Genomic DNA, 24,863 nt, shown 5'->3' on the forward strand with positions numbered 1-24,863 from the left:
CTGAAGTCTTCCAGGCCTCCCTGAGTCATAGAAGAGCAGGCTCAAGCAGTTGATGGGGACAAGCCTGCAGGCATTGGGGATGGCAATGACTCTGACCACCTATCTCAATGATTAACTGAGATTATGCCTTCATTTCCCTTTACAACTTTCATGACCAAACAGAATCTTTGGAGATGGGTTTTTTGGGAGGATGCTGGGTCCACTTGATTGCAGACATTCTGATTAAAAGCAACTTTCCTTTTTGTTACCAGGACTACTGGCCCTAGGATCATACCCCTGCCCCTCCCTCAAATAGAAACCAATTACTCTTAACTAAGTCTCAGGAGACAGCTGCAGAGAAGAAACAAGAACTAGTTAGAATCCAATCCAAGATGGTGAAGGATCTGACTTCCAGTGGAACTTGAGTCTCATTATATACTCACTGTAATGTATTAGCATGCTAAATGACACACCCACCAGCGCTATGACAGTTGGCAATTCCCATGACAACAACTGGAAAAGTTCATACAAGGACAGAAAAACTCGGCCAAGGACTGACTGGCTCCACTACACCCGGAAGGAGGACTGGATGGTGGAAGCCTCTTATAAAAGTCTACGTGGCCCGACCTGGGCAGGAGCTGTCCCTACCGCCTACCTTGGCTGATGGCTCCTCACCTGAGTCACCTCTTCCTTGTGCAACTGCTTTTCTTCCCTTCTCCCTGCTCCAGCACTTTCCTTCCACTTCCCTTTCTGAGCAAAAAAGCGGCTGTTCACTTCGGCCCTCTACCTCTGCTGTGCAAATTCTTTCACAGCCACCAGTAAGAACATATACTTTGGTGGGCCCTAACTTAGGGGTTCCTCCATCTGCTAACAGTATAAACACACCAATCATTAATACTCAGGATGAGCCAGAAGTCACTGGAATGAAGGAAACTCTGTACTTACCTGCTCTGTTGGGAACAGGGTATTGATATACTCCACAGCGTTAAAATCTGCTCGATCTAGAGGATCCTGGCTTGGAAATACCTGCACAAAGATAGAGGATTAAACATATCTGTCATCTTTCTGTCTTGTTTTCTGTATCTTTTCTTTCCTCCCTATTGGTTGGCAAGTTCTTTGAAGGCAAAAACTGTATTTTTTTTCCTTTTATAAGGCTTAATACACAACAGATGCTCAATAAATATCTGGGGAATCTTTCATTTACACCAACATCTGTCATTTTAACCTTGTGGTGAAACTAACAGAATGCACAACAGTGAAAAGTTCCAGATAGCCACGAAACCCCAAGGACAAGGTAAAAATAAGTAGGCACCATGGGCTGTTAGATTAAACTAGCTGATGACATGGTTGTACTAAGGGAGTCTTGATAACAGACTTATGCACCATGTCTCAGTGACGTCTCAGAAGAATTCACTATGCACTGAAGTTATTTTCACACTTCACACAGTGTCAGGAAATGGAGAGCTGGCATTCAGGAACTGTCCACCTCTTTCAGCTCGTGGAGGAGCTCAAAGCTGTGCTGCAGCTCACTCCCCCAACGACATACAGCTCTCCACCTTCTGAGGAAGAGAGACAGTTTCTTTCAACCTGAAGAACACGTACCAAGGTGGACTGTAAAAGCAGTCACGTGATTCCCTGGGTACTAGATTTCACCAGCTCAAGACAGTTATTCTGGGAAGCAAATTCTTTTCTGATGTCTGCTTAGGTCAAACCTATGTTAGAATTCAATTTAAGAAACAGCAAGGGGGGAGGGTATAGCTCAAGTGGTAGAGCACGTGCTTAGCATGAACAAGGTGCTGGGTTCAATCCCCAGTACCTCCTCTAAAAATAAATAAATAAACCTTATTACCTCCCCCCACCCCAAACAAGAAATAAGTGAGACACATCCATGTGTGGCTGTTTGTAATAAAAACAACTTTAAAAAAAAAAGAAACAGCAAAAATGTACTCTTATAAAAGCATTGTCAAACAACTGCTGACTCAGTTATTTGTTTCTTCTATAGTTCCAAAGAGCAAATGAAATGTATGCCTTTTTCATACAGATAGAGGTGGATGGGGAGGAGTGTGGCCTGAACACCAAAACCTCTGCCCAGTGGTCTGGCTTAAGATGTGCCTAATGTGCTTTGTCTAAGTAATCCAACCATTCCCAGAAAAACACACATCCAAAAATCTATAAATGGAACAATACAAATAAATTTACTTAGTTCAGTGGCAGGCCGTTAGTGAGTATTAATGATCAATAAATATTAACTATTAGTAACAGAAGTAGTGAAGTTTTACTTCGGAAAACTTCGCAGCCATCATTAGATGTATCGATAGCCCTCCTTTTTTTTTTTAAATCCCCTATGCCAACTACTTTAAGGGAGATTTTTCTCCCTTTGTCAGGAGCAATACCCTGCACAAGGGTCTAAATCACTATTTCTGACATCATCACTCTTAAAAACTCAATAAACTTGAAAAGAGAATTTAGTTAACTGAAGCATTCTTGCAGGGAAGACAGGCCACCTGGGAATATTCTTCAACCTAATCCAATCTAATCAACAGCAGGAATCCTCAACCACTTAAGTATGGTAAAGGAGTCCTTTCTTTCTTTTCTTTTTTTAACTTTTCCCCTCTCCTTTGGGATACGCTTCAGATACAGGTTACCCCCGCCTCTTAATTCCGAGTCACTCACAAGGGTCTAGACAGAGAATCCGGGGCAGCGGGACAGCAGCCTGATAAATGAATGAACAGCCCCTATCCCCCAAAACCTGAGGTCCCTTCTTCTAGGTGCATCCTTTCAACGGGCAGAGCTCCTTTGCCCAAACCCACCGAGCTGCCCCACCCTCCAAAGACAACCAAGGCCTAGGAAGGATTCTCTTCCTCCTGCAGATTCAGAAACCCCTTCCCTCCACCACCTCCCCGAAACCTTTCCTTTGCCTTCTACGCCTAGCTCCCACGTCCCCATCCAAAGACAGCTTCCTCCGTGTCCCACCCCAGGTCCCACCTTCAGAGCTGCCCCAGCCTCCGCACTCTCCTCCCTTCAGGGGGCGGAACGCTCACCTGCTCGATGGCGAGCTGCACATCGGGAGTGAGCTGGAGCACGGCTTCCAGCTCCTCCACGAACTCTAGTTCCTCCTCCTCCATCATCCCGCCGCCCAGCTCCCGGCTAACAGCCACAACCTCGAGTCGGACCTCCTACGACCACCCACTCCCCAGAACGGCAACGGCTCAGCATCTGCGTTCAGGCGAGCCCCGGCTGTGTGAGCCAGACGGGCACTTCCGGGAAACCAGGCACTTCCGGGGTCCGGGGCACTCTGGGATAGCGGCGGACTGACCTCTTGTCGCCCGGAGGACGCATTCCTGTCACCTCCCAGGAGCCTTCTCGGGCAGCCCTGTAGTCCGGCGGCCCCCGCCGGCGCTCAGCTCTCCTTAAGATAGTGGGGACCCTCTTCACCTCGCCGAAGGCGCGCCCCCTACTCGGGCCCTGGCGCTGAGGAGGGCTCGGCCGCCGGGTCAGGACCACCTCCTCCTCCCCCCAGAGAGGGTAAGCCCCGGCAGCGTCGCAATCAACGACAGCAACCCTCACGGGCCGCGAAGCTGACGATCCTTCTGTTCCCGGGGTCCCCTTGCCCAGTGGCAGTAGGTGCCCCCCGGCCATCGGGGGAGAAATGACCCCAGCTGGTAAGTGGCGATGTTGCCAAGGACCGTTTGTAGAATGGGACAGCGTCCACTTGACAGAGTTAAGTTACCCGAGTGCCAAGCCTCCAGGCAGTTTTCTGTGGGTGTCTGCAGCTTCCTCCTTGGGGGGGGGGGGGGGGAGAGTCAGATTAGGCAGTGCCCCGCCGCTGGGGAAGTGCTGACTTTCTGAGACTGAATATCTGGAGTGGAAGTCCCATTCCACGACTGATGAGCTATGTGATCTTGAACAAATTACTCCATTGGCCCTACTTACCCTGCAAGGATGTGGCGAGTGTTAAGTATTAAAAGCGCCATGCAAATTTAAGCTAGTAATACAGGTAATATGAGGGTGTCTAGCCCTTATGCACCACAAATTAAAAAGAGGCCAAGTCACCCTGTGGAACTACTTTTCCTCTAGACGCTTAAAACAATGAGATAATTGCAGCCGAAGGAAGTTGTTTTACCAGTTAAACATTGTGAAGCTCCATGATGGAAAAATTCCTGGCCCCAATGAGCTTTTTTTAAAAAAATCATAATTGTAGTAAAGAAAAGATGGAAGCAATACAATAAAGGAAGGTTGAAAAATATAAATTGGCTATACAGGAGAATATTATTGACTCAAAAATCATGGTTTTGAAAATTATTTCATGACATGGAAAATGTGCATAATATATTTCAGAAAGCAAAAATGTGCAGCATGGTCCCAGTTTGTGTGTGTGTGTGTCTTCTGTGCCTATAAAAATGACAGCAAGGAAATATTACTTTTCTGCAGGTGATGGAATGTATTTTTTACACATTTTCCCAAAATGTCTACGAGCCAGTAGCACTTTTATAATAAAAAATGTAAATGCCTTTTTTTTTAGAGGAAAAGGTAATTATATTCATCTGTCTTGGATGTTTTTCATTCTCTACAGTAAGAAATAATTTATACACAGTAAAATTCACCCACTTAGTTTCTAATGCCATAAGTTTTAGTAAATGCATATAGTCATGTCACCACCATCACAATCAAGTCCTAAGAAAGTTCCATCATCCCCCTAAGTTCTCTCAAGCCCCACCCCATCTCCTGGCAACTAGTGACCAGATTACTGTCCCTATAGTTTGTCCTCTCCAGAAAGTGATATAATGAAGTCATAAAACATGTCACCTTTCGAGTCTGGCTTCTTTCACTTAACATAATGCATTTGCATTTCATCCAGGTTGCATGTATCAGTAGTTTATTTCTTCTTGCTGAGTAGTATTCCACTATCTATACCAGTTTGTTAATCCATTCCCTGGTTGAAGGGACATTTGGATTGTTTCTAGTTTGGGGCAGCAAGGAATAAAGCTGCTATAAACATTCATGTGCAGGTTTTTGTGTGAACATAAGTTTTCCCTTCATTTGGGTAAATACTTAGAAGTGGGATTGCTGGGTTTAACTTCATAAGAAACTGGTAAACTGTTTTCCAAAGTGGGCTGTATCATTTTTGCATTCCTACCAGCATGTATGAGAGTTCTGTTTCCTCAGATAATAATAACTCACATTTCCTAGCCCTTACCATATGCCAGGCACCAGGCTAAGTATATACGTTGTCTCTATTAATCCACGTGGCAATTCTGAGGTTGTTAATTAAACACATTTAACAGATGAGAAAATGGAGATGTAGTTAAAAACTAACAAAAACGTGCCCAAGGTCCCATAACCAACTGCCACTTATTCACTCATTCAACAAATTTACTGAATTTATTGAATGAATGAATGAATGAATGATTGTTCTTGCTGGCAACAGGGACTAGGCCAGGTGCTAGGAATTTAGCAATCAACAAAATAGACCAAGTGCCTGCCTCCACAGAGCTATTTCGGGTATGAAAAGGGTATTCATACAAATAAACAAAGAATTGTGACAGGTCTAATGAAAGACAAGTAAACCATACGTTGAAAGACTATATTGATAGGATGCTCTTATTGGATTTGGAGGTCAGGAAAGGCTTCTCTGAGGAACTGATTTTTAAGCTGAAGCAAAGGGTGGGGATGTGGATAGGAGATGACAGACAAAAGGAACAGTATAAGCAAAAGCCACAAAGATGGAAGAAATTGGCCGAGGTGATGGCACTTTGAAAGCCCAGGGGAGAATAGAATAAGAAGAGGCCAAAGAAATAGGTAGTGCCAAATGGTGGAGGCTCTTGAAGGTCATGTTGAGGAATGGAAAGGCTTTGAAAGCCCATAAGCAAAGGAGTGATAGGTCCAGGTTCCCCACGGCTGTCCTCAGTCCTAGTGCCCTCATTTTTGTTTTCTCTGCTTCTGAGCCACCCACACACTGTCATGGAGAGTCATGAAACCAGGGCAACCATCTCCAGTACAGATTCATGCTGTCCAATTTCTACCGGTTGTCCTCTTACAAATCCGTTGTCAACTCTTCAGTGGCATTCCACCTGAGACCCAAACCTTTCCCTACTCTGAAGCCCCACCATTATTTCCCTTTTCCCTCTTTGCAGATAAGATATTAATAATAAATATAAATTTGGATTTAAGAGAGCTACACAGTACAAAAGTGTAAGAAGATAAAAGAGCAGATATGAGTGGACATTAGGTGAAAAAAACTGCATCGAGATAAGTAATAACCGGATCGACTGTTTATTATAAGCAAAAGACAGAAATACTTTTAATAGAAGGAGGAAGCCTGAAAAGACAGATTATACACCTTTAAGATAAATAAAATATGGAAGTTTTACAGATAGGAGAAATTTGGGTATGAAAATCAGAGCATGTGGTATTCACAAATGAGCTGGGCTTTTAATTTTTTTAAACAAAACAATTTCCTGTTATGGAATAGGGTGCGGATGATGACAACCTTGGAGACCCCACCCTTTAATCCTCTAATAGGCAGTGGGAAAAGGATGTCTGAAGTACTGCAACAGTCTGTAGGGGAGTTTTGGGGGTGCATCTGTGAGGCCGGAATCTGAATAAAATGGAAAAATAACAGTGACCCTCCAAAGGAGGGATTTTCATAACGTTTCTCTTTTGTGCCAAGAAATTGTAAGCATATATAGGCTGGAAATAATAAGTAATTTTAAAAGAGACTTTGTTAATGAAATCCAGTGAGATCTCTAAATTTCATGTACCTCTGTCAATTAACCCTTTCTTTCTAGCTCTGTTCAAAGGAGTCTCCAATATCCTATTGTATATGCAACTGGTTTCATTGTTTTTGAAGTAACTGTACTATAATAAATTGAGTAGACATTATGCAGAGTATGTTATTTTATAAGATCAAAATAGTGTGTTTATTCCATTTAATAGGGATCTCTGTAAGGACCTTCTCCTGAGCAGCTGGGCTTTTTGTGAAACTTCTTGTAGAAAAAAAAAAAACTGCAGAATATCTGAATTACCTGATCTTTACCCACTAAATGCCAGTAATATGGCCCCTCCCCCCAACATTGTGATAACCAAGAATCCCCGCTACGAATTCCCACAATGCCCCTTAGGAACCTCAAACACCATCACACTTGGACCCTGTTGTCACTATGGGTGGCAAAAGCTCCCAAGCCAACTTGGTAGTAGAGGAATATAGTTTAATTTCTACATTAAATCTTGTTCAAGATGCCTTTTTGCTGCTCCTTTATGGGCCGTTAAGATGCCTTTTTGCTGCTCCTTTATGGGCCGTTTTTAGTGCATGACTTTTCATGCTGACAGGTTCTTTTGCTGTCCTTCATTCGAGAACTTTCTGAACATCCTGGACACTGGCGTTGGTTTGTTCTTGATTGATATCCCGACAGTTCTGAAGGTTCCGATGTCCTTGACACCCAGTTTTGTTTTGATCGGTACTCTGGTTCTCCTTGCATGCCCATTCTTGTTAAAGAGATTATAATCTCCAGCTAGCTTTAGCAGCTCCCGTTCCCACGGTCATAGCTCAGGTATTCAGTCATGCACAGATGCTGGCTCCCAGGTGCTTTTAAATGAGGACCCTTCCCCATTGGCTACACTGGGTTCACGTTAATTTCTTCCCTCACTCAAGAAAGTGATAATCACACAGGCCAAAAAGACAAGTCTGACACATTACAACTAATATAAACACTTGTTTTATAAGATTGACATTAACTAACTAGTACAATTATCACAATGTTGCTACCATTAATTAAGGTGTCTCACACCCTCCAGTTTCTCAGAATGCCATGGCCACTCTTTTCTCGTAGTCTTCCTGTCATGTTCTCTTAAATTCCCTGAGCCGGATCTTAGGCTGCTACTCTTCTGACCTACACTAGTAGTTCTTAATCTTTTCTGAATCTAGACGCCTTGGAGGAGGTGAAGAACTCTATGATAGATCCTTTCCCCAGAAAACTATACATTTGTACCACATTTCATATGCAATTTTAAGGGGAGGGGATCCCACTGAATCGTTCTTAAAACAAATTTTTAAGCCCATCTTGCTGCTGCTAAACATAGTAATCTTGTGAACAACCCTCCCCGGTACAGTATTCCGATCAGAGATGTGAGCCTCAGCCCTCCAGTTTTATATCACTGATCTATAGTTGATATCTATTCTCCACCAGCCAAAGATGTTTTACCCAGCTAAGCATTTTTAGGTCTACATCCAAAAGCCAGTAAAAAGTTTTATTTCCTAAATATAGTACTGCTCAGGATCCAGATAGCTCCCTCCACCCCAGTCTCCCACTGAGATTCACTGCTTTTGGGAGACCACTCCCACTGCCGTGTCTAGGCTTCAGATGTTTTCCAGCCACACTTGGCTTTCTCCCCTCAGTGTCAGTCACATTTTCAGCTGCTTATGAAAATCTTCACATTGCTTATCCTTCTTCTCCTTCTCTTTGCCCTCACGGCCCTAGCCTAAGCACGTGTATATGTTGGGTTTAGAGTTTAGCATTTTATGAGCAGATCTAATCCGCCACATTAAATGATAGGGCATGGTATTAGGAATGAATATAATATGGTGTATTTACATAGTACTTCATGCACGGTATAAATGTTTTCATATATATTATTTCTTAGTCTTCACCATAGCCCTCAAGGTAGGTAGGACAGTAGGTGAGGAGTTAAGGTCAGGCAGCTAAGTGCTGGCCTGCTAGGATGACACCAATGTCTGTTATGTTCCAGGACAGTGCTTTTGCTCATTAAATGAATGCCTCTCTAACCTCTCTGAGCCAGATCCCATTACAGCATTACTTAGAAAAATCAAAGCCGTTGCTTTCCAAAAGCTTATGGGACACTCTGACATTTTAAAAAATGATGACCCCAAAAACATGGGATATGAATGTCATATTTTTTTAATTATCTTTCATCTATTTTTCGAGGCAGCGTGCTTTTCTTGCTTTATCAAATGTCTAGCTATATTTTTCAAAATCTTCATACACTTGTACTCAACCATGTTCCACAGAAAGCCAAGCAGGTTGAACAGTTAGAGCCATTACTTTCTGGGGGCTGATTGTGTTTTTCCTTTCTTTTATATTTATGTAATGAATAATGAATTGTTTTTATTGGAAAATCCCATACAACACAGGCAAATGTAAAAGTAATTCTTAACTCACCTCACCCCAAAGACGCAAAACCAACACACTTCTCTCCCCGGGAGTGACACTGTTAGTTTGGGATTCTCTTTCCAAGCCTTTCCTTGTGTGATTATGTAGTCGTATGTGTACCAATCACATTCATAGTTTTTTGCTTAAATGTAAGTTATATCTCACCATACTTCTTGTTCAGTGATTTGTTCTCTCCCCTTTAAACTCCCAGTATGTTATGGAGATCTTTCTCTGTATTTTGGTCTAGTTCTCCTTTTAGTGGCTATGCAGTATTCCAGAGCTTGACCATACCATAAAATATTTTATGTCAGACAATCCCCGACTTGACTTCCGATGGTTGAATTTACGATTTTTCAACTTTACGATGGTGTGAAAGCGATATGCATTCAACAGAAACTGTACTTCGAATTTTGAATTCTGATCGTTTCCCAGGCTAGTGGTGTGCCATCTAGTACGCCCTTGTGATGTGTTGCAGAGGCAGTGAGCTGCAGCTCCCAGTCAGCTTTGCAGTCAGGAGGGTAAACAACCAATACATTTACAACCATCCTGCTTGTCCCTTTCAGTACAGTATTCAGTACCTTACATGAGACAGTCAACACTATCATAAAATAGGCTTTGCGTTAGATGCTTTTGCCCAACTGTAAGCAAGTGTAAGTGTTCCAAGCACTTTTAATTAAGGTAGGCTAGGTTCAGCTATGATGTCCAGTAGGTTGAGTGTATTAAAGGCATTTTCAACTTACGATGAGTTTATCAGGACATAACGCCACCATAAGTTGAGGAAGATCTGTACTCTATTACTGGATATTTAGGGCATTCCTAATGTCTTTTTCACTTGTTACAAACAATACTGTATCCTTGCAATACAAATTTATACGTCTACCAGCACTGAAAAAAGTGCCTATAATCCTCATGTCTACGTGCACTGGATAGTATCAGTCTTGTAAATATTTACTTACAAAGCTTTTTATTGGACTTTTGTATTTCCATGTATTTCCATTCTATATCCTTTGAATAATTCTTTTGGGACATTTGTCTTTCTTCATAAATTGTAGTATTTCTTTGTTCTGAATATTAACTCTTACTCTGCTGTACACTGCAGGTATTTTCTTCTACACTGTTACTTGTCTTTTAACTTGTTAATGGCGACTTCTGATGTACAATTTTTTGCTTTCTTTTAATGTACACAAATCTGTCAGCCTTTCTATATATGACATCTGGGTCTTATGTCTTGTTTGGGAAAGCTTTCTCTACCTGTGAATTATAAAAATATCATTCAAAATTATCTTCTAATACATTGATAGTGTTGTTTTTTGTGTGCAGCCTTTAATATATCTGGAGTTGATGTTTGTGTTTGGTGTGTGGCAGGACATTGTATTAGTTTCCTAGGATTGCTGTGACACATTACAACAGGCTGGATGCATTATGACAACAGAAATGTATTTTCTCATAGTGCTGGAGGCCAGAAGCCTAAAGTCAAGGTGTTGGCAGGACTGACTCCCTTCTGGAGGCTCTGAGGGAGAAACCCTCCCAGGCCCCTCCCCCGGCTCCTGTGGGTCCCAGCAGTCATTGGCCTTCCTTGGCTTGTGAATTCATCGCTCCAGTCTCTCACTCCATCTTCACTTGGCCTTCTTCTCTGTGCCTTTTCCTTTTCTGTCTCCTGTAAGGATGTTCTCATTGGATTTAGGGCCTCTCATGATCCCTTATGATTGCACCTCAATCCTTACCTCAATCAAAATCCCCATTTCCAAATAAGGTCACGTTCTGAGGTTCTGGGTGGACATGAATCCTGGGGTGACACTTTTCAGCTAATTTAATTTTTTCCAAAGACTGATAGTTTCTGTCGCTTTCTTCCATTATCCTTTTTTCCTCACAAGTATGCTGTGCTGGCCACAAATTAAATTTAGTGGGTCTGGTTCAGGATGCAGTTTTGTTCCATTGATCTGTTTCTTGTTCACTGTTTCAATTATGATAATGTCTGAGATGTTCTGATATGTTGTAAATTCCTCTTCCCACCCCTACCGGTGTTCTTGATTCAAATATTTCTTGGCTATCCTTGAATGTATCCTCTAATTCACACAAGCTTTAGAAAGAGCTTACGGAGTCCATTAAAAACACATTGAGATTTGGATTTGATTGAATTCAGAGATCAAATTGGGGAAAACTGACATGTTTACAATATTGAATCTTCCCTTTAGGGCCATGCTCGGTTTGTTTAGGCTTTTATGTCTTTCAGTAAAGGTTTGCAGCTTTCTTCATAAAGGTCTTTTAGGTCTAAAACTAATGATTTATAAATTTTAAAAATATTATATGTTTTCTTTTTCTATTACCTTTTCTAATTGTTATTTGCTGGCTTATAGAAAAGTCATTTATTTTTGTATGGTTGATCCTGTATCCAGCCACCTCACCTCAACTACTTTATTCTATATTTCAGTAGATTTTCTTAGTTTTTCTCAATAAATTACCATACTGTTTGAAAAATAGTGATAGTTATTTCTCTTCCTTTCCAATGTTAAAATCTTCTGTATGCTCTTATATGGGCCAGGACCATGTTAATCAGCAGCAGATGGAGTGAACAGAATTATTTATAAAACAGAAGAATGAAACATATAAGGACAAACCCATCAAGCCACAGATACTGCATAAGGAAACGATGGACTTATAATACACAAAGGAAGGAAAGTGGCAGACGACTGGCAAGTGCTCCCTGTCCTTCATCTTACGCTAATATTATTTAAAACCTTCCAGATCCTTCTAAGACCTCTGCTAGGTAGCTCCATCATACTACCTGCAAGGCAAACGTAGTTCAGCCCGGCTCTTCCCTCAGCAGTTCATTCGGTCTTCAGACTGACTATTTGTAGTTCTTGAGGTCAGTCACAGACCAATGGTGGCACGCAGCTACTACGTAAGCATGTGCCCGTGTGCTTGGGGTGGAGAGTCTCATCGCTGTATGTACTGAAGATTCCTCCCCAAGTTAGACTTGTGAGTCTTCGTACCTAGTCAGCTTTCCCTACGTTGTTCTAAGTTTCTGGCCATTTAGGTTTTCACCCACAACCTTGCTGAGGAGTAATTCCCTCTTGGGGTTCAAACTGGCCAGCCATGCACGGCTCAAGACACCACAGACTAAGCTTCACAGGAATGCTTTTCCTTCACTCACGTCTTAAGTACCAAGCACCTACGTAATTGTTGTTTACTACACGAGTTCATAGAGCTCAGCCTATAAAAAGAAAAAACTAGATACTGAAATAGGAGCTTGGGTTTCTATAGACATTATGATGCCACTTTAAAGACAAACTGAGTGCTAGGAAGGATGGATCTCTTAATATTTTTAAGGATAAACTTACCAGAAAAGATGAAGGCCTTGTCTTTGTTTGTGTGCCAAGGTGTGTCTATGAACAAACCTGCTCTCCCCCAGTGAAGAATTCCTTTCAAAACCAGCGAAAAAAAATGAGGTTTGCAAAAATTTCAACATTGGAAGTACTTATAAGTGAAATATTAATATTCTTAATTTAAAACATGATCTCAATCAAATATATAAGAAGTGCATATAAAGAAGACTGGGAAGACTTCTACTAAAACCTGTCAGTGACGGCATTATTTGTGATTATTATTTACCACATTGGGCATGTTTTAATTTTTAACATGCAACTTTTATGATCAGGAAACTAAAAAAAAAAAGAAAAGAAAAGAGAGAAATCATCTGAGCTTAGTAAAGGAGAATGAGCAAAATACATCTTTTATGGAATTACTTATGATTCAGGAGACACTGAAAATTGTTGATCTGATAACTTAGGAAGGCAGCTGGATTTGTTCACAGTGATTTGCTGGTTCTAACTCATTTCAAAGGTAATTCCCTTAATGGTTCTACATCCTCAAAACATTCTTTAAGCTTGAGTTTAAGCTCTACTTTTAGTTAGGTGTGGCTATCTGCATACAAGCAAATTTTGGTATTTATAACAAAGAAAACACATATGTGAAAGGACTTTGAAGAATACAGAGTTAATACACAAAGGCAGGCACAGTATGATCAGTTCTTTGTGTAAATTATGGTTTTTATTGACGGGAATCATTATCACTGTGTACAAAAGCAAAGACTTCCCTGTAGTGTGCAGCTGTGGTCACTGTTTGCAGAAGCCATGTGCTTGCTGTGTGACTGTGCTTCTTAGACTCACAGTTTGCTTTTGCAGATAGTCCAGGATAAAACTGAGGAAGCTGCCGCCTGGAAGCTGGCTCAGGCCAGGCTGAGGGCATCTTCAGTCCAATAGATGTTTGTTGAAAAGCTTAACAGCAGGTAACTGCTGCGGGGCTACCAAGAGAAAGAACAATAGTCCCTGACCTCTGCCTTGCCCATAGTTCACACATATTTTTGAAAAGAGCTCACCTAATTCTCATGGCCACCCTGAGAGGTAGTTCGAGGGTACACAGGGAGGGTAAGTAATTTTCTCCAGGTCACACAGCTTCTCAGCAGCAGAGCCAGAGCAGGTCCTCAGGGACTCTAATCCCGACCCCGGTGCTGGCTGCCATGGCTGCCTCCTGGATAGATGGGCCTCCCTGCCCAACAGGAGTATACAGTCTGGAGGGGAAACATGAAGGTATCAGTGAAAGGCCATATCGATCAGGTGTTCTTCCTGAGTGCAAAGTGCAGGAGGAAAAAGAGGAAGGCGATTGACTTCCTCCTGGCCACACTAGGAGTCCTAGGAGCTAATTGCCTCTTTCAAATGCAGTATGGCCTTGCTGGTGTTAGCCTGAAGGGAGATGTGTTCCATTAAAGGCCATCAGTTTTTAATTTGTTCACCTCCTTTCATCTCTATATCTTCTAGCCCTTTTCCCCTTGTCCACTTGGTGTCATGAATTCCAATCTCTGGATCTGTTTCTCTGTGTCTGTTTCCCTGTGTTGAAGGGTGTATCTTGGTCTTTTTATTCCCTGTGACTGTGTTTCAGTCCTTTTCCATTGATCTTCCTGTGCTAGATCTTTCTTTCCTTGTCTCTTCCCATCACTTCGCTTCTCCCTTTATCCTCCTTGCTGCTCTGTCTCTGCCTCACAGGTCCCTAATGCAGAAAGGAAGCACGGTTCTAAACAACATAATTTTTATTTCAGAAGAATTTCATTTTCTCTGTTATGATTTTTAGAGTAGATGAGTGGATGGAGACCACCAAGTTCTCTTTCAGTTCTGGAGCTCGATGTGAAGATGTTTCAAGTGTGAATCTCACTTTTTTTCCCCAATAGATGGTTTTTTTCCAGATAGGAAGAAAATGTCCTTGCTCCAGGGTAGCATCCCACACATTACATATGTTAATAATATTCACTTGGGTATTCTCAAGCTATTTTACAAGTGAATATGGTATTTTCAATTTAAGGCTGGAGAAACCAAGGAGCAGACAGGGGGAGAGTCATGGATTCTATCCCCTAATGGTATCCAGTAGTAGGAGGAGAGACAGAGACTACAAAGCATGATGGGGACAAAAAACCTCAGTGGCAGAAGAAACCATCAAGAAGTCCCACCACAGCGGTTTAACACTGGGAGCTTAATTAATTCCCATACAAGGGCTGAGATTTGGTTAATGAGTTTTTACATTTAGTAACCCAAACTTCACTCCTGAAACCCACGAAAGCACCACAATCTAAACCTCCTTAAATCCCAACCCTACAGCATGAACTAGCCAAAGTCGCCCTGGAATGTGACTCAGGAGTCCTGAGTTCTAATTTTGCGACTTGCCACTTCATAGGGTGGCGATTCAATTTACCATTTGCACCTAAGTTTCTTCATCTATAAAATGAAAAAACTATATTCACTTACCTCACTGAGTTATTTTGAGAACCAAGTGAGATAGTATATGTGAAAGTGCTTAGAAAAATGATAAAGTTATATATAAATATAAAATGGTGTTAATAATAGCAGCACCAGAGCCCATAAACTCCACCCCACACATTCATATTTGTGAGTAAACAATTAGGAAGAGTAGTTATTAATCAGAAAACATGCTGTGAAAAATAATTATATACTCTGTCCTTTCTTATCAAGTTTGAAGGCAGTATAGTCATTAATCACATTGACCTTGAAGGCAGAAAGTACTGAATTCAAATCCCACCTCTGCTACCAGCAGTGTGACCTTTGGCAGTATTTTAGCTGCTTTGGCTCTTATTTTGCTCACACACACACACACACACACACACATACACTCACACAGAGTGAGGATAATAAATTTTTCGTAAGGAACCAATGAGATAATGCATGCAAAATGTTGGATACAGTACCTGGCACGTAGCATTCAAGAAGCATCAACTTTCAAAAGTAGCAAACATTTCTTGAGCACCAGCCGTAAGCTAACCTCGGAAATAAAATGAAAAGACATCATCCCGTTTCAAAGAAAGGGCGTACAAATAAAAAAGCAGCATTCTCACTACTCAAAGGCAAAGGCAGTTTAGAAAATGAACTTATAAATTTGCCTGGAGACACAGGTAAATAGAAACCTTGGAGGAGGAAACATTTGACTCAAGATCCCTTGAAAAGCCGAGGCTCATGTTTATGCTTGTTGCCTTTCTGGTGATTCAACCTAAACATGTTGGTGACTTCATGACACGGTGTTGGAAACTGATTTTACTGGCTGTTTTCTACATGTGAAACATCTGTTGTTTTGTCTTCATTTCATAGACTCCTTAAGAGCTGTACAAACGACTTCTTGCATAGGGAACAGACTGATTCCCATCACTTTAAAGTGTTGGCATCCTTGATGCATGTTGCTGATGCCTTTAAGGAGAGAAGGCAGGGAGGATTATAACTGCTTGTCACTCTCTGGAAAAGCTGGAGCTGGAGGTGACTGGGATAAATGGGGTAGGGACTAGAAATGGGAATGCAGAAGGATTTGTTCTTCCAGAGAGGATGGAAGGTTTACAGGTAGCTGTCCTTTATCCATATGCAAAAATGAATATACAGACAGCTTTTTACTGACCAGAAACTCTGCTACCAAACTAAAGTATCTTTCGCATTTCACCAAGAGTGTTAGCAGTGAACTTGGGAGTTAGAGATACTGCCCTGAGTGGAAGAAATATCAGAGTTTTCTGCTCCCTTAATGTTAACCCAATCCCTCACCTTAACAACATACAGGAAGATGTTTACTCTTTGTCTGCTTCTACACCAGCAACTGCCATGTTAGAGAAATTTAACTGGCATCTAACAGAAATCATCTGTTTCCTTACAAAAGTCACAGAATCATGAGAATTTAGAGCTGGAAGAACCTCAGAGAGCTTGTAACTCAGCCTCTTCATTTCACAAACGAGGAAACAGTGGCCCCAGGAAACAGCTGTTTCAAAACTCTCTCATGGGGTTTTGGTCAGCACTTGCGTGATGGTGACTTGATGAAACCCATGTACCTTTCAACTGCAGTAGACACAAATGAATTGTATTCCCTCCACATTTGTAAACTGAGGAAGATACAGACCAAAGTAAAACTCTGGCCAGTCCCAAGAGAAGCCAGTAATATTACAGTTACTGTATCGGTGCTATGTGATTGGTGCTGAGTGAAAATGACTTGATTCCAATCCATTCAAGTTCAGGGCATCTGGCCCAAGAATTTTTAAATAAGAATGACGCTGTCAACAACAACAACACAGTCACCAAGACTGGATCGTATCTTGACCCAAAGCCAAAAGACAGTACCGCAGTCCGGCAGTACCACAGAAAAGTCTGCAGCCGTGATATTCCACCTCGATGTGTACTTTGAGGAACTGCTGGATTCTGTAGCAGGATTTCATGTTTTTCAGAGCGATGCTCCACTGGAGAAATTCCAGCAGTTGGCAGGACACGGAAAAGCCATCTTTGGCGGGCAGAAAGGCCATTTCCTTAAGGCTCCCATTTGGAAGCAAGAGGGCTTGGTAGATAAGCCAGGCGGGCAGATAGCCACAAACCCACCCGCCCTCTCCTTCCTTCCCCCCAGAGAGATGCCCACCGCACCGTTCGCACCCAGGCTTGTCCCTGCTCCACAGACTCGCCCCACCCCGGCGGTCAGGGGTCTCGACCCGGTGCCTTTTCCTACCTGGCTTTCTCGGGGCCTCCCCCACCCGCCTGCCTCGCCTCGCCCGGGGCTAGGGAGGGAAGGAGGGTCGTGGGCAGGTGCGGGGCAGTTCGTCCGCCAGGCGGGTCCCCGGGGGAGGGGCAGGCGTTCGCGGTGACGGAACAGAAGCCCCGAGAGCCTCGGCACTGCCTCCACGGCCTCGGCCCGGCGGCGGCCACTCGTGCGCCGCTGGTCGGGGGCGCAGGGTCGGCGCACTCGGGGCCGACGAACAGCAGCTCCCGCCGCCGGCCACTCGCCGGCTGGCCGGGGAACCCGACGAAGCCTCCCAGCCCAGGGGCGGCGGCGGCGAGACCCCGCCCCGCCCGGCCGGCCCGCGCCTATCGCGGTTCGCGGCCTGGTCACGCGGAGAGTGGCGCCGTGGGCTTGGGGCCAGCGCCCGGCGGCGGCCGGAGTCGCGGTGGGCCGGGGCCGGGGCGGGGGCGGAGGGTAGAAATAGCGGCGGGCGGGCCGCGCCAGTCCCGGAGCCGCGCGGAGCCGACCGAGCCACGCCGAGGGCGCCAAGCGAGGCGGCCGAGCCCGAGCACCCATGCTGCTGCCGCTGGCCTGGGGCTCGCTCTTCTTCCCGGGGCTCTTCGGGCTCTGCACCTGGGGGCTGCGGCGCGCGCGGCCCGCCTGGACCCACAGTGACTGCGTGATGATCAGCACCAGGTACGGGGCGAGGCCGCGCCCGCCGCCCGCCCGGCCCCCCGGCCCGGTTGCGCCCGCCCCGCGCGGAACCCAGGGCGGAAAAGGGGGGCAACAGGAAGCGAGGGGGCTGCCTCCACGGTTCTCGCCCCCTCTGCGGCGCTGGCCCCAGAGCTCCGAAGACCCTGTGCGTCCTGCCCAGGAGGGAAGGAGACGGAGGAGGCGGGAGGGTGGGAGGCCGCCCACACCGATGAGCATCGGGAGGGACATCTCCGTGCTGCCGACATCTGCCAGCTGCCTTGGGGTTCGGGAGCGCGCTGGCGGCCCTACCATTTTCCTCCGCTCCCTGGCTGCCTAGGGAAAGTCAGGTGGAGTTCCGGCTTTACGTCCACAGGACGGGATTGAGCGCGTCCCCCGCCTCCCTTTTTGTTTTCTGCCCCTCTTTAGGCTGGTTTCTTCAGTGCAGGCTGTGTTGGCCACCGGGTCCGGGATCATCATCATCCGTTCCTGTAGAAACGTGGTCTCCGACAGGTAACATCCAATGCCAGGTGAAAGCTGCACAAATCACAGGGCTTAACTTTTTCAAACTTTCCATATTCGAGTGGCTCACAGGCACTAGTTCTTTATCAGCATATACTGTCAGGTAGCTGATTAATGGGTAAAATTTGGGCACCATAATCAGTTCCCTCCTCTCCTCACCTCTTTCAGCATTGCTAGCTTAGGAGAAGGTAAACTGAAGAAATGCTACAGAATGAGAGAGTCTAAGTCTGATTTAAGGTGCTGTGTTAGAGGACCGTGTGGTCTATCAATCCAAGTTCTTTATGGGACAGATCAGTGTGAAAATTATTCAAAAGTGCAAGTACGGCTTTTGCTTCCTTTAAATGATCTCGGTGGGGCCCCTACTCTGGAGCATTTACTGGCCAAGATGTATCCAGTGTGGTTGCAGAGCCCTTCTATGGAAAGGAACAGATCCATCATCCCTTTCCTTACAAATGCTGCTCTTATATTTCCTCTGGGTTTGTTAAAGGTGATGAGTTTTGTGGAACTTTCAGAAAACTGAATTGTATGTGTTTTAGAGCTCAGTCCAGAGGCAGGACAGGAAATGTGCATCCAGAGAAACAAATCAAATGCCAGACAGGTGTACTTTGTATAGTATTTAGACCTGGGCAGTGGTGGTCCCCCTCACCTCCTTTTAAAGCCACCCTTTTCACCTGTCCTCCTAGAACCACCCCCTTCCTCACAAGTTGAAGAGCGATGGTCAGATGTGCAGGGAAAGTTAATAGCCTTTTCTGATCCTTATGTTGACTCTGCAAAGTGTCCTGCTTTTCCGCCTGTTGAGGCTGGAATGGGAGGGAAGCCTGAGGGGGGCATCTATCTCACTGTGACCTGCAAATTTAGTGCCTGGATCTTACTTGGGGTTAATCCTGCCATCATGGTTCTTGTGCTTTTTTTCTTATGCCTCTTTTTAGACAAAACTAGTTATTGGCGATGAATTGTAGATGCTGAGAAGATAGTCATATGACTGATTGCTTACACCAAGGGCTAACAGCATTTGCTTGGCTGCATTCAGTTTGTAATTGAGCATTTTCTGATCATGCAGCAAGCTCCGTCACTGCCTCCAGTTTATCAGGTCAAACTTGAAACCTGCTTCCTTTGCAGAGATTAAACTAAGACAAATGCAGCCCCACAGCATTGACGGGAGCTGACTTGAGGGCAAGCAGCAGGCAGCTGCTACACATTTCAGAAAGAGATCTGGGCACAATTAACTTTCAGTTCCATAGCACTGTTCTCCCCTCAGAAGCCGTATCTTAGTGGCTTGAGCCTTGTAGCAAACCTGACTTTGGCTTGCAGGGTCCTCCTCCTTTTGTGTATCTTTATGCCTTACATTCTCTGCTTGCAAAATGTAGACAGACACCACCTTTTTGTGCCCTCACCTTACATGGATGCACAAGGATGCTCTAAAGTCACCTAGATCATCAAAAAAAAAAAAAAGCCTTTTGGAGTTCATATTCTGTACACCCAAATGTTTTCCTATTATGTGTCTTTTCATTTTATGCCTTCATATAGAATGTCTATAGATAGGAGAAGGTATCTGTGAATCCCCCAAAATAATTTCATCAGATTCTTAGAGATCCAGATCCCTAAAAAGGCTGAGGGTCACAGCTCGAGGCAGTCTCTCAATTTAAACACTTTAATGTGGATAGTACTTTTTACATTTAAAGGGACTTTCACACATCTAGTTTTTTTTTAATCTTCACAATAACTTTGCCAAGGAAATAAGACAAAGATGATTATCTTCATTTTATAAAGAAAGCTAAGGTCCAGGCTACTGGTAGCTAAGGTTACAAACCAGATCTCTCACTAGCAACTTTTCAGGGAATTCAACTAACAGCCACAATTTCACATCTTATTGAACTGGTAGTATGTGCAAAATATTAAAACCTTAGGCTCCATTCAAGGGAAGTGGTCAGCTATATTTCAGCTGAGCTTTCAGTAGCTCTTCATAGTTATTTTACTAGGAATTGCTTCAAGAAAGCACTGGACACCACAGATGGGCAGTAGAATAAATACTGCATCTTTTTGCCTCAGTGGAACTTGGCTAATTAATTTGCCTGCATGTGTATTAAATTTGCTGTCACCTGTTTTATTGTTTTTTTATTAATTGGTTATGCTGTGGTAAGCACGGGTGCTCGACAGAACTCTGTTGACTTAGTGGATCTAATCCTTCCCGGGATAGCACATAATTTCAGTTTAGGGTTTTTTTCACATGTATTTTCTGTAGAGAGATTATTTATCATTTGGGAGTAAAATTTTGGAAATTATAGAGACTTCCCTTCTAATCTGCTCTGGGACAGTGATAAATTTTGACTCAGCTGATATTGACTCCACCCCTCTGGACGAGTAAATAGGAACACTGTCTCTTGTCCTAGCTTCTCTTCTGGCACCTGACTGCTGTAAGGTAGTCCCTGAACTCGGGGCTCATTTCCAGACATATTTCTCTTAATGAGTGAAACTGGGTTTAGCTGTAGAATTGTAAGGAAACTAGGCAGGGTTGCTTCCCAGAACCTCCCTAAAGTGGGGCTGCAAACAGATGCACGAGGAAACTCCCAACTGTTGAGTAACTGAGTGGAGTTAAACTGGAAATATTGGATTTGAGATTTGGGCCACCTTCCAAACCAGTTTCTTGGTGGGGCTGTTGAACCATTGGTAGACATATCTATATCAAAGTCAGCTTACATCACAAAATACCAGAAAATCCATTACAAATGAGTATCAAGATCAGGCAAATAGTGACATGTGGTGCTGAGTGAGTTCTTGCTTTCTGCCTTGGACACTTACGAGTCTGCCCTGTAATTTGTTCACTCTCCTTATCTGTCAGTTTCAGCATCTTCATGGTAAAGTATTTGGAGAGAAAACAGATAATTAAATACAAAGCTGAAGCAAATGTGTTTTAAGAAGAGGTTGGCTTTGTGCCCCCCTAAATGATATCCATAATTACTCCACGGACCATCCTTATGCTCTCTTTCAGGCACTGGCTTGCTCGAGAATATGTCTGGTTTTTGATTCCATACATGATATATGACGTCTACGCCATGTACCTCTGTGAATGGTACCGAACTGGGGACCAAAACAGCAGACATTCCCTCACCATTTTCCGAAACTTCCTAAGTAAAAACCGCCTCATGATCACACACCACGCAGTCATTCTCTTTGTCCTTGTGCCGGTCGCACAGGTAATGGCCTCCCAGGACAGCCACCAGCAGGCTCAGGCACTTGTTTCTCCTATTGAACTGGGCATCCCATTACTTAGGAGTCAGATTGCGCCTCCTTTCTTTCCCTTTCCTCCTGCAACCCCCTGCCCTCTGGCCAGCTGCTTCCACAGTGAAACACCCCACTCCACCAGGCACATCGTGTAGAAAGGAATTCAATCTGAAATGTTTGAGACCCCCTTTACCAGCAATCCCCCAGCCCCCTGTGATTCCATAGCACCTGTCCAAGGTTCTGCCTTTAGTTCACACAATATAAAAACAATGTACAAAACAAAACAACATAAAAATTGTTTTAAAGAAATAAGAGTGGCTCAGTCAACTGGTTATCTGCTCTACCAATGCCCAGAGAGGGCTGTCTGCATTATTTTGATGTCCCAAAAGCACAGACTCTCAAAGCAAATAGCCTCATAAATATCTCCCCAGATCTACTTTTTCCCATTTAAAAACGCCCCACCAACAAGGAAGAGACATGAGAATACAGAGAGGAAACTAGCCATTCCTGAGTGTCTACCAGGTGACAGGCGCTTGATTTAAAACTCATAGCCTTTGATCATTAGGAATTATTAGAAATAATCAGAAATAAGAATTAGAAATTGTTAGTCCTATATCCTAGATGAAGAAACCGACTTCCCTCACCCAGTGGTACTAAAACACAGAACCGCTATTCTATGCTCTCTTGCTTTTTTCCAAGGATAAAAAGAGAGGCAGAGTGCATTACCTTCTTTAACAAGTCTCTCTCCTGATTGTGCTGGGACCCTACTATCTAGCACAGGGCCTGGCACATATTTTGTTGAACTGAACTGGCTTAAGTGCCCTTGGCCAAGTGACCGAGTTATAGACCCAGAAGTAGGCTGCAGCTTTCGGCTGATGTGGAAATTCAGAGAAGCTCGGTGTGTGATGCAATCAGCCCACCTGCAGCTGCCTCTGGACCCTGGGGATTTGACCCCTGAGCACCACTGCTCTGGAGGCCGTGGGGTATGAACTGTGCTGCGCTGGCCCACTAAGCACTTCCCTTTCCCTGTGTGGTTGCCCTTTTCAATAGCCCCAGGTAGAATTTTCCTTCCGAGGTTCCTTAACTTCTATTGTTTTTCTCTCTTCTCTTTTCATCTGCAGAGGCTTAGGGGAGAGCTTGGGGACTTCTTTGTTGGCTGCATCTTCACGGCAGAACTGAGCACTCCATTTGTGTCGCTGGGCAGAGTTCTGATTCAGGCACGTATGAACCAAGTGGTAGAGACAGTACCGAGGGAACGGACTCTGCTCTACCCTAGTAGACTGCAGGGTCTGGAGACACCCCCTTAGTGCGACGAGTAGGCGGGTAGGAGAACCATGAACAGACTGAAATGTCAGTTGGTCTTCCGAGCCAGAGGGGACCAAACTACATTTGATTCAAATTTGACCCAGTCCTTTATATATACTTTTCCTGGCCACAGATCTTTTCTCATCCAGGGCTCCTGTTCCGGGGCTACTGTCAGCTGGGTGGCTTAGGTCAAATTTAACATCACTGCTGGAAAGAATACAAGGCTCTATGCATATATACATATGGCAGCACTCAATCAGCTTTTCTGCAAGTGTCGGAAACGGAGAGGCTTAGCCTTGACGTCGTGGGACTCAGGCCAGTCATTCCCCGAAGGTGACCCTGCACATTCCCCTTCCCTCTTCTTTTGCAGCTAAAGCAGCAGCACACCCTGCTGTACAAGGTGAACGGAATCCTCACGCTGACCACCTTTTTCTCCTGTCGGATCCTCCTCTTCCCCTTCATGTACTGGTCCTATGGCCGACAGCAGGGACTGAGCCTGCTCCAGGTGCTGTTCAGTATCCCTTACCACTGCAACGTGGCCAATGCCATCCTCATCGCTCCCCAGATCTACTGGTTCTCTCTGCTGTGCAAGAAGGCAGCCCTGCTCTTTGATGCTCCCCCAACCAAAAAGGATGGTTAAGTGCTCCCGGGAGTCAAGCAGTAAGGGTGCCTCCCCACACTAGCTGCCTCCTCCACTCCAGTATTCCGTGGACCAAATTGTGCGCTGGGTGGCCTCAGCCTTTTGGGTACTGATAAGCAGATGGCTTTGAGTTTTTCTAAAGAGTATTCAGATTACCTCCCTCTTCTAACCTGCCCCTTTGGCAAAAGCACTTTTCTTGTAATAATGACTATTGGATCCTGTCAGACCTCTGTCAGCAACACGGCGGTTTGAATGCAAGCCCAAAGTGATAAGTAGTGGGACACCTGCCTGGCCCTGATGGAGGTGGGCTCCCCACCTTTCCAACCACTAAGGGCAGTATCCACACACCCTGGGCCAGCAGAAGCAAGTGATGACTCGGTTCTCAAAATAATTTCTTGTGACATTGGCCTTGGAAAATTGTTGTGGGTCGGCAGTTCTTCATTGTTTGCTAGATAACCCACTGGTCCTTTGCCTCATCCTTTCATCCGTGTGCCAACATTGAATTCTCCTATCTACCGACTTCCAATCAGAAATCTCAGGCAGGAGGCAGGGATGGGAGCCTGAAGCATTTGACTAGGTAGGAAGGCCAACAGGTCAGCCCCTCTGCAGGCTGACTTGGCAAGACCAATGTCCAACTTGTGAGCCTGTTGCCAACAGTCACAGATGTTACTCCCTTTTTACCATGTCCCCCAAGCCCAACTTTCCCCACATCCACACACACGGAATGTGCTTGTTAAAAACTATAGGGGTAAAGTGAAATGATGGCTACCGTGCTATTCACTGGGTAACCCCACCCTCTGACACTGTCCTTCTCATATGAAGTGGAAATGGACTTCTGTATTCTCAACCACAAGACGTCTCATCTAGATTGCTTCCTGATAAGCCGGAGCTTGTGGTCCAAAGCCCGCGCCTATGTGAGTTACCACCATTTAGCCACAGAAGGCTGGAGACTAAGAATACAGGACAGCCCTGGCCGAAGTACGTGGACTGACTCCTCCACCTGCCGTTTGCAAAAAGGATCCTCTGGTGCCAACACTAACTGTTCCTTATCAACAGGGATGGATTTTAGAAACTGCTACCATGAAGTTTTTTCCCAAGTGGTAGTGAAAAACTAGATTTTTTAAAGTGCCTTTTAATTCAGTGTTGTCCGTGAACTTTTAAAGTACTGAGCGTGTAACAGTGTCTCAAATTTTGACTATTTCAGTCTTTAATGGGTGCCATTTAAAAAAAGTAAAATGCTGTTTTTTTGGTTTTTTTTTTTACTGTTTTGTTTACTGTTGGTGTATCTATAAATCACCCCTGTGGTGATTAAATTG

The 24,863-nt window shown here is 44.3% G+C and overlaps 2 protein-coding genes across 14 annotated transcripts in view; one reads left to right on the forward strand and one right to left on the reverse strand.

Moving 5' to 3' along the window:
- Nucleotides 1-17,449, reverse strand: part of VPS53 (VPS53 subunit of GARP complex) — a 140,319-nt gene extending 122,870 nt beyond the window's left edge. For 2 of the 12 annotated variants that reach the window (XM_072939071.1, XM_072939073.1), the window contains exons 1-5: nucleotides 17,178-17,449; nucleotides 15,400-15,468; nucleotides 13,316-14,192; nucleotides 12,488-12,568; nucleotides 925-1,005 (exon numbers count right to left, since the gene is read on the reverse strand). Coding sequence is in view for 1 of the 12 variants with exons in the window: in XM_006214426.4 (XP_006214488.2) it covers nucleotides 925-1,005; nucleotides 3,021-3,107 (168 nt within the window). In the remaining 11 variants the exon portion in view is untranslated. Of the gene's footprint in view, nucleotides 1-924; nucleotides 1,006-3,020; nucleotides 3,237-12,487; nucleotides 12,569-13,315; nucleotides 14,193-15,399; nucleotides 15,474-17,177 lie in introns of those variants that run through there. The other 10 variants (XM_072939080.1, XM_072939079.1, XR_012059705.1 and 7 more) reach the window with 8 other exon arrangements.
- Nucleotides 17,450-17,516: 67 nt separating this feature from the next.
- TLCD3A (TLC domain containing 3A) lies at nucleotides 17,517-24,800 on the forward strand. 2 transcript variants are annotated; one of them, XM_072939082.1, is made up of 5 exons: nucleotides 17,517-17,864; nucleotides 18,288-18,371; nucleotides 21,370-21,574; nucleotides 22,724-22,819; nucleotides 23,278-24,800. In XM_072939082.1, exons 1-5 carry the CDS (start codon nucleotides 17,743-17,745, stop codon nucleotides 23,545-23,547), a joined length of 777 nt encoding a protein of 258 aa, XP_072795183.1. In that variant the 5' UTR covers nucleotides 17,517-17,742; the 3' UTR covers nucleotides 23,548-24,800. The 2 variants fall into 2 exon arrangements, with proteins under 2 accessions (XP_072795183.1, XP_072795184.1); XM_072939083.1 differs by lacking the exons at nucleotides 21,370-21,574; nucleotides 23,278-24,800 and having other exon boundaries at nucleotides 22,724-22,813.
- Nucleotides 24,801-24,863: the final 63 nt, after the last annotated feature.

Source organism: Vicugna pacos, chromosome 16, assembly GCF_048564905.1.
Source record: "Vicugna pacos chromosome 16, VicPac4, whole genome shotgun sequence".
Lineage (NCBI taxonomy): Eukaryota > Metazoa > Chordata > Mammalia > Artiodactyla > Camelidae > Vicugna > Vicugna pacos.